The sequence below is a fragment of the Zeus faber genome (genome assembly GCF_960531495.2).
Source record: "Zeus faber genome assembly, chromosome: 4".
NCBI lineage: Eukaryota > Metazoa > Chordata > Actinopteri > Zeiformes > Zeidae > Zeus > Zeus faber.
The window spans coordinates 35,220,615-35,230,614 of record NC_137191.1 but is presented as its reverse complement, the minus strand read 5'-3'; the positions used below and the strand labels follow the sequence as shown (position 1 = coordinate 35,230,614).

Sequence of the window (10,000 nt, the reverse complement as noted above, 5' to 3'; positions counted from 1 at the left end):
CAACACACACACCCTTCCCCGACATACATCTCAGATCGTGTGAGAAAGGTCCCCGGACGCCATACTGTACCACTCCACCGGGGACGGGCGGCCGCGGTGCTTCACCTTGATGACCTGCAGGGGGGTGAGCTGCCTCACGGAGTAGTCGGGCAGGTAGACGCCCCCGCCGCCGTTGAGCTGGCCCATGCTGCCCCCGTCGGAGCGGTCCAACCCACTGCTGCGAGAGGGGGATCTGTGCACTGGGAACCGCAGGAGGGAGGCTTCTTTATTATTTAATATTTATTATTTATATGGATTTATTCTTGGTTGAAAGCACAAAAAATAGCTAAACATTCGTTTTGCTGAGTAAGTACCTGTTGGCATGATGGCCGGCACCCCATAATAAGCAAATGCTCCGTTCTCAAACCTCAGCGCCTCCTTCCCAAACTCCACCTCCACGCGGCCCTGACGGAGAAGGGCACATGGACGCTGTGACGGGCGGAGGGAGCGGCGCGTGAGCGTTTGTGGATGAAAGAGGTTTTTATCTCACGGGAGCAAAACACAAAACAAAACATTCACACCTTCGTCACCGGTGGAGTCCGACGGGGAACGGGGTTTGACGGTTGCTAGGGGGTCACTATGGACTCGGGTCGCCATTTTTGGAGGATCACTTGCGTTCGGTTGCATCGAGAAATAGAGAAACGTGTACGAAAATAAAAGAAAGGGTGGAGGTTTCACACAAGGTGGATGCCAGAGTTCCAGGCCCTCTTCCAAATCGATGAATGCCGACCGACGTCCACGCTCAATGTGAGTGATCCCCTAAAATACGACGTTTGCTCGAGTAATGCAACGCCAGCTTCACGTTCCCTATAATACTGACCAAATTTAAAAGATATTGACGTTTAACAATTAAAAATATTGACCGCATGTCTCATTCAGAGCACTTGAATGTCCACAGATCAGCCACAACATTAAAACAGTGAATAACATGGATCCCCTGGCTCCAATGGCACCTGTCAAGGAGGGGATATATTATTATTATATATATACTGTTATATTATTATTATTATTATATATATAGTGTTATATATTATCATTATATATATATATTATTAAATATATTTATAGTGTAATATATTATTATTATATATATAGTGTTATATGTTATTATTGTATTTATATATTGTTATATATTATTATTATACAGTTTATACTGTAATGTATAATTATTATATATGATATGAGGCAGCAAGTGAAGAGTCAGTTGTTGAAGTTGATGTGTTGAAGCAGCGTAAGGATCTGAGCCACTTTGACAAGGAGCACATTGTGATGCTGGACGACTGGGTCAGAGCATCTCCACCACCACAGGTCTTGTGGCTGTTCCTGCTCTGCAGTGGTTACTACCAACAGTGTCCAAGGAAGGACGACCGGTGAACCGGCGACAGGGTCATGGGGCCCAAGGTTCATTGATGCACGTGGGGAGTGAAGTCTAGTCCGTCTGGTTCCATCCCACAGAAGAACTACTGTAGCACAAAGTGTTGAAACAGTGGATGGTGCTCTGATAGAAAGGTGTAGAACACACAGTGCATGGCAGCTTGCTGCGTATGGGAGCTCACAGTGTCCATGCTGACCCCTGTCCACCCCTGAAAGCACCTACAACGGACACGTGAGCGTCACAACTGGACCATGGAGCAATGGAAGAAGGTGGAGGTCTGACGAATCACCTTTTCTTCTACATCATGTGGATGGGTGGGGTTAGGGTCTGATCCCATGGAGCATCCGTGGGATGTGCTGGAACAACAAGCCCGATCCATGGGGGCCCCACCTCCAACTTCCAGGACTTAAAGGATCTGCTGCTGACGTCTTGGTGCCAGATACCACAGGACACCTTCAGAGTCTGATGGAGTCACTGCCTCCACCTCACAGCTGTTTTAGCGGCAGGAGGGGGGGCGACACAGTATTAGTGTTATTAGTGGTGTTTTTATTGTTGTGGCTGGTCAACGTACAGCAGCTGGTTTATCATAAAATGTGCAGCATCTGGGGATGAAGATCACTCTTCCATTAGAGCATTATGGTGCTCGTGCAATATTTATGAGAATGAATATAATTACCGGCACAGTGTAATTAAAAGTTTCCTGAGCGGAAAAGTATGAGAGGAATATTTGAGTATGGGTATGTTTCCACTAGGAACGTGTGATGGTCGATACCTGCAGCACCAGGAGGAAGTAGTCCGCAGGCTTGTTGCGCTGGTACAGGAAGTGCTGCGCGGCGCGTTTGTTCCTCTCGTCGAACTTGAGTTCCTGGACGACGCTGGGATGTTTGATGAGGCGCAGCAGGATCTTCTCTGAGAGGAGGGCCGGCTTGAAGGCCTCCACCTCTGACGGAGGGGGGAGGGGGAGAGAGACAGGTGTTTTTTTATTTTTTTTTCAATCATTTACGGGATGTGTTCGCGGTCGAGGAGCGCCACGTCGGCGGAGAGGCGGCCGCTCCGACGTGGTGAAGCACTCAGCTGCGAAAAGAAGCTTCTTCCTCCCTGGGAACAGAGGCTTTGTTTGTTGTTGTTATCAATGTTCAAACTGACGCTTGCGTGACCGGTGCACGGTGACGCCGTGTGGGGCCGTTGGTTGATATCTACGTCCGCACTCCTCCTCCCAGTCTTCCACTGTAGTTTCTATGGAGCGTCACTTAGATGGCGCCACCGGCTGGCGTTAGCGTCAGCATGTAGGGGGAGGGGTGGAGGGGAAGCGGTTGCCCATGGCTACGCTCATTGTTCAGGGAGCGGCGCTCATTATGCGGATATAATAACTGCCCACCTACTGCCGGCGTCGACCAATCACAACGTGTTCCACAGAGGATTCAAATGGAACTTAAAGAATGAAAACACGGACAAATAGACAGGACAAGATAAACAGGAAGCTGCGTACCTATGGACAGGAAGCTGTATGCCTGCGGACAGGAAGTTTGTGTCCCTGTGGACAGGAAGTTGCGTACCTGCGGAAAGGAAGCTGCGTACATGTGTACTGGAAGCTGCATACCTGTGAACAGGAAATCGCGTACCTGTGGACAGGAAGCTGCGTATCAGTGGACAGGAAAGTTGCATACCTGTGGACAGGAAGTTGTGTACCTTTGGACAGGAAGTTGTGTACCTGTGGGCAGGAAGTTGCATACCTGTGGACAGGAAGTTGTGTACCTTTGGACAGGAAGTTGCGTACCCGTGGACAGGAAAGTGCGTACCTGTGGACAGGAGGTTGCATATTGTACCTTCGAACAGGAAGTTGCGTAGCTGGGGACAGGAAGTTGCGTACATGTGGACAGAAAGTTGCGTACCTGTGAACAGGAAGTGGCATAGATGTGGACAGGAAGTTGCGTACCCGTGGACAGGAAGCTAGGTACCTGTGGACAGGAAGTTGCGTACCTGTGGACAGGAAGTGGACAGGAAATTGTTTACCTGTGGACAGGAAGTTGTGTACCTGCGGACAGAAGATTCAAGATTTTTTTTTTAAGCTGTGTACCCGTGGAAAAGAAGTTGCATACCTGTGGACAGGAAGTTGTGTACCTTTGGACAGGAAGTTGCGTACCCGTGGGTAGGAAAGTGCCTACCCATGGACAGGAAAGTGCCTACCTGTGGACAGGAGGTTGCATATTGTACCCTCGAACAGGAAGCTGTGTACCCCTGGACAGGAAGTTGCATACCTATGGACAGGAAGTTGTGTACCTGTGGACAGGAAGTTGCATACCTGTGGACAGGAAGCGATGCGTGGCCAGCAGCAGCTGGGGGGAGATGTTGACCTTCATCTCGTTCTCCGACAGTTTGAAGATGGAGAAGTCCTGCTGCTTCCTCTCGTGGTGGGAGACACGACGCTTGGTGCGGTTATCAGCTGGAGAAACAGACAGATGGATGGAGAGACAGACAGATGGAGGGAGAGACAGACAGAGGACAAACTGAGATAACACTACTTACAGTATATATAAAGCCAACTGCATGAATCATAATTGTAAACACATTGTCTTCAGTATATGAATGAAACGCATGCACCCTTGTATTGAGTGTTTTTTTAGATTTGATGTACACAGAGTTTTGTTCACATTTTGCACTCATATGGTATTGGAATCTTTACGAACATTTATTGATTATATATGTTGCCTATATCTTGTATTTCTTGAATTGCAACAACGATTTCTCCCGAGGACAATTGTAATAGAAATCAAATCAAAAGAAATCAAACACTTCCCATTTGCAAATACTTCTAGTGTGTGTGTGTGTGTGTGTGTGCGCGTGCGTGCCTGTGTGTGCGTACGTGTGCGTGTGTGTGTGTGTGTGTGTGCTTGCGTGCATGTTTGGGCGTGCACTTACTGTAGAGGTCGGTCTCGTCCAGGATCTCGGACTTGATGATCTCCTCGATGACGTCCTCCAGCGTGACGATGCCCATCACCTCGTAGAAGGGGTCGCCCTCGCCCTCGTTGTTCACCCGCTGCACGATGGCCAGGTGCGACTTCCCTGAGCGTCACCATCACCATGGAGACAGGGCACAGGTTCAGAGAGAGAGAGTCCCAGCCGCCCTACTTCACGCCCAATCCGTAATCCCACCCCACAATCGGACCTTCCCCCTGGTGGCCGTGGATGAACTGCATCTGTGTTTTGCGTCACTCAACACGTCTTTAAAGTTCTGTTTTCCCAGAACAACAGAGTTCAGGGTTAGGGTTGCACAAATACGGGCAAGAGGTCGCAGTGTATGTACATGAAATTAGAATAAGCAAGATAATCTAAAAGGGAGACTAAAATAATTTAGACATTGTAGCAGTTCCAACAGAAATTGGTCAGTCCATTGCACAAGATATGGATGTAAATATAGAGTGAAGGAGTGCCTGTGGATATGTACATGTAGTGAGATGGAGAGATGGAGACCCGTGGAGATGGATTTGGGGGGGATCGGACCGGGGGAAGGCATCGCCCCGGGTGTGCCTATTAGCTAAACCGAGAGAAATGGATCAAAGCGGCAAAATTTTTCTAAGTCCGATGCTGATCACCAGTGGACGCCGTCCCCATCTCCAAGGCGACAATCAGGCAATCCTGTCTGTTTCGCCTGGCAAAGGCTACCCCCTGAAAACACTCTACTAACTAACACGTTACTAAAACACCTCCTCACCGTATATAGGGAGGCAGGGTTCCAAGTCCATGGAGCCAATGCAGAAGGCTGGGACCCAGGATGATGGAGCTAGGCCTGGCACGAAGGACCCAGGGCGGGCCCCTGAGACAACCACAACCACCCCCCTCCCCACCACCACTGTGTGACAGAGTTTGCAAAATGCGAAAAAAGAAAGAAAGAAATACATGCATCTCACTTCTGTAAAAAGTGATTTATGGATGGCGGATATGGGGACATCAACGATCAAAGGTTAACGTGAATAACAAAATTATTTTATACAGGTCGTTTATTTCCTTTGTTTAAGCCCAGCTCCAATGAAGAAACAACTTGAGCGGCGTCGCCCCCGCTCGTAGTGCCGCTCCCTAACTTGTCTCACGACTTGGACTCTGAGCATTTTCAGCGCATCGGAGCCTCCAACGCACGCGGAAACGCAGCTCCACAGGAATGAAAGGACTTCCGGCTTGCTCTTGTCGTTTGTCAGGATCGGTGTAAAGCGAGCTAGCCTGAGACTAGAGGATCCCGGTGCGATCCTGTCTTTGGAGAGCCTCCTGGTGTGGTCCCCGCCACGCCAGAGGTGTGTTACCCACGGCGTCGAAAGCTGAAAAGCGTTGCCTTGATTTGAAAAGCCTTGGTTTGTTCTGGACGCACGTTGAGAACGCGGGAGGAAGTGGCTCACGGCGTTGAAAGAGGTGCTGAGAGTGTTTTACTGCAGTAAACAGCGTCTTCAAAGTACTTTGATACGTTGACTAGTGAATGGAGGATGTCTACATTTCCCACAATGCAGTGCTGTTTTGGTATTTACTGTACACAGTGTGCTACCACCTTCGCTGAGGGGGGCAGCTGCATTGCAGACGGCAGCTGTTTGATGAAGCTGCATCACCAGCCGTTACGCAATACACACACACACACACCGAAAAACCAATACAATGCACCTGCTCTCTCTCTCTCTGCTCCATAGAGACATCCCTCCATGTCTGCCAATGTCAAACACACACACACGCACACAGCACTACAGATAGACAATAAAATCGATGAGATAACGGGATAATAGAAATGAATTAAAACAGGGTAAAAGGCATCACTGGTGCACGAGGCACCTTCACAGAATCCAGAGAAGCTCTGTCACAAACTGGACAAGAAGTGATTGGATGTGGTTTTTGATCTCCCGACGTCAGTTCCACGTCTCTCAGATCTTGGGATAGATTGTGAAGTCTTTTTGGCACAATATAAAAATAAAGGCCACTGAAATATATAAACTTGATTTTTTTTGTCAGTGCCTGTTGGGAACATAAAACTATCTGACTGGTTTAACTGGACCAAAGCCTTCCAGCAAGTGTAACAGGATTTAGGGCCGAAATGAATCAAATGATCCATTTTAATCTATGATCCAGTAATTTCCACCATTCAAAGCATCCAATCAATTTGCACCATGAAAGATGTTAAAACAAGGCGATAGTGTGCAAAACAAGGCTCAAGCCTCATCTAATCTGAACCATGTTTCCCCAGCGGTGGGAGTTTTACACAAAACATCACTAAATCAATTATTTGACGATTACCATTTTAATAAATTTGACTGGAAATGATCAATCATCTCATTGAACTGAATTTAATGTGTGCACCCTTACGAGTTTGACCAGGTTCGAAAGGAAGCCTCAAAGGGACAGAAACTCTTCTTGTCTGGTGAAGCAGCTGTGGCTGTAGTTGTGATGCAGAATGAGGCTGGAGACCGAGGGGACGAGGCTTTAATCCCATGACGGGAGGATCTTTGCTCCAGATCCAGAGCGTCCCACACAGTGGAGTTACTGTTTACCTCCTGATGCTCTGGGACTCACGTCCAGCATCGTGTTTTTACTACGACTGCTGTCATTGATCTTCTAATGTTTAATGTCTAACTTGTCTAATCTTTAAAACATATATATTTTATTTATATTGATCTGTATTTTAGATTTTCCTGCACTTTTTTTATTTTAATTTTTAAAAACCCTTTTTTACTTTTAGTGAAGCACATTTTGTTCTTCTGGTGTATGAATTGTGCTATACAATGCTATTATATTATTGGGATGTTATTAATATTATTATTGCGTTGTCATTGTTTTATATCTGTTATGGATAATCTACAACAGGACATGAGGTGTGATGAGAAAACATGAGGTGTGATGAGATGTCCTTCCTCCTTGTCTTCCTCAGTGCAAACTTTTCAAAATAGAGCTGACTCTACATCCTGCATGCAACATGCACCCTGCAGCATACAGCACCCTGCTCCCTGCAGCACCGTGCAGCACCATGCACACTGCACCATGCACCCTGCAGCACCATGCACCGTGTACCCTGCGGCACCATCCATAATGCACCTTGCAGCATTGTGCACCGTGCACCCTGCAGCACCATGCAGCAGCGTGCACCCTGCGCAATGCACCCCACAGCACCATGCCCCGTGCACACTGCAGCACCCTGCACAATGCACCCTACACAATGCACCATGCAGCAACATGCACCCTGCACCATGCACCCTGCAGCACCCTGCACCATGCACTCTGTAGCACCATGCAGCAACATGGACCCTGCTTACAGCGGCACCGAGGCTCCTGATTGGTCAGCGGGGGACGCGCCTATCTCCCCCCCACCCCCCCCCCCTCTGCAGAGTCAACGCTTTATGAGCTGCGGGTGGTCTAGGAAATTGAAATGTTATTTATTAAGTCTCCCCCTGCCACATCACTGCTATACTGCTCTCTTATCATACATTCCATCGAAAAACGTTTCACCTCTTTTTGACTAGACCAACCCTGTCAACTTCTGGCACCTTACACTGCCGTAGCTTTTATTTAGAAAGAGCTGGAAGAGCTGGAATCAATACATTCCAGAGAATCTGTTTTTTTCCAAAAGCTCAACTTACACAACTAATGGGTGGGAAAAAATATCTGTGCAGGGGAGGGGATAGTTATGACAAACGTGTGGTGATGTCCTACTACAAGGAGATTGCTAAAGATAAAATAGATCAAATGAATGCCCCACAGGTCCATATTATGTATGGATTGGGAGCCTGTCTGTCGTTGGAAAGTCAAAGAAGCAGAGTCATCCGGACCTGGCTCTGCACCAAACTGTCATTTGATAAACTAAAGCTTATTAATCCCTGAAAAAAACCCCCATAACAACTTAAGTGGTTGATTGATATTTACAGCTTTGATCCAAGTTGTTCTTCCTCTCCATCTCTAGATCTCTACCTTATTGAGAATAAAATGTTGACGTCACAGCCGACCGCAAACCCCCAATCAAACCACTGCGGTCGCACTTTACTGTGGCCACAACGTGTCCCGCACGATTAAAAGACGCTCCGAACCCCCTGGGGCGCCCGCGCCACGCACGGGCAGCAGTGCTGTACCTTTCTTGAACTCCTCCAGCATGGCGTCCAGCTTGGTGTCGTTGAACACGCAGTGCAGCGGGTGTCTGTAGAACTGCGTGACGGTCTTCAGCGGGGTGCAGTCGTCCGGGTCCACGAAGGCCAGGTCCTTCACGAACAGGATGTCCACGATGTTGCAGCGCTCGTTCTCGAACACGGGGATCCGCGTGTAGCCGCTCTGCATGACCTCCGACATGGTGTTGAAGTCCAGCACCGCGTCCGAGGCCAGCATGAAGCAGTCGGTGAGCGGGGTCAGGACGTCCTCCACGGTCTTGGAGCGGAGCTCCAGGGCCCCCTGGATGATGTTCAGCTCCTCCTTCACCAGGTCGTGGTACGGGTCCGTGACGCGCAGCATCTCCAGCAGCTTCTCCCGGGTGTAGAAGTTAGAGATCTCCTGGTGCAGGATGAGGTCCAGCAGCTTGCTGATGGGGTAGGAGATGGGGAATGACAGCACCATCAGCAGCCGCGTCACCCAGATGGTCTTGGAGGCGATGGCGAGGCCGTGGCGAGAGGCCACGGAGTGCGGGAGGATCTCCCCGACGAAGAAGATCCCGAAGGCGCAGAGCACCGTGGAGAGCCAGGTCATGCCCAGGATCTGGCACATCCACACGGCCAGGGCGGCGTTGATCAGCGCGTTCCCCAGCAGCAGTGTGCACAGCACGTAGTTCCCGTGCCGGCGCACGGACTCGATCTTCCGCGCGTAGTTCTGCTCCGTGTCGGTTCCGCTGTTCTGCAGGACCTGCAGCTCCACCGGGTCCAGGGCCAGCAGGCTGAGGTTCAGCCCGCTGAACAGGGCGGACATGCCGAGCAGCAGCACCGACACCAGCACCTGCAGCCACAGGTCCGGCGCCGCGGAGCGCTCCACCACGGCCACCCAGAAGTCCCGGGTCCGGTAGTGCTCCCACTTGGAGCCGTCGAAGGCGCACATGGAGTAGAGCTTGGTCTTCTCGCCCCTCCGCAGGTCCTTGGCCAGCAGCTCCACCAGCACCGAGTTCTGGCTGGACGCAGACTTGAAGGAGCCCAGGACCTCGATGTCCGACGTCCTGGCGCTCTTGTCCATGCACATGTTCCGCTTCGGGTGGACCTGACCCTCCCTACCTGGCGCCGGCTCCTCGATGAAGGCGATCCAGGGGGCGGCGTTGTTGGCGCGGTAGCCCGCGGTGCGGTTGAGCCTCTGCTGGGAGGCGGAGTAGTAGACCCGCAGCATGAAACGGGTCCCCTCGGTGGCCTTCAGCACCCCGTCCTGCACGGACAGCGCCACGCCGGTCTCCTCCGGCCGGAAGCCCAGCAGGGCGTGCGAGGAGCCGGGCAGCAGCAGCAGGAGCAGCGGGATGGGAGGCAGCGGAGCCCGGCGGAGGAGCGAGGCTCCGCCCGGGGAGCGAGCGGCCGCAGCATCCGCAGCCATGACGCGGTGTGAGCTGCTGGGTCAGCCCGGGACCGAGTCACGTGGTCCGGTGCCGCTCTCACGCTCCGTGTG

General features: G+C 50.6%; 1 protein-coding gene across 1 annotated transcript in view; it reads right to left on the bottom strand.

Moving 5' to 3' along the window:
* Window positions 1-9,928, bottom strand: part of LOC307229572 (metal transporter CNNM1-like) — a gene marked incomplete at both ends in the record, with an annotated part of 13,947 nt that extends 4,019 nt beyond the window's left edge. The window contains 6 exons of the mRNA XM_079999572.1: window positions 106-239; window positions 354-444; window positions 2,187-2,356; window positions 3,717-3,857; window positions 4,334-4,477; window positions 8,506-9,928. Coding sequence (XP_079855698.1) covers window positions 106-239; window positions 354-444; window positions 2,187-2,356; window positions 3,717-3,857; window positions 4,334-4,477; window positions 8,506-9,928 — 2,103 coding nt within the window. The remainder of the gene's footprint in view (window positions 1-105; window positions 240-353; window positions 445-2,186; window positions 2,357-3,716; window positions 3,858-4,333; window positions 4,478-8,505) is intronic.
* Between the last annotated feature and the right edge of the window lie 72 nt (window positions 9,929-10,000).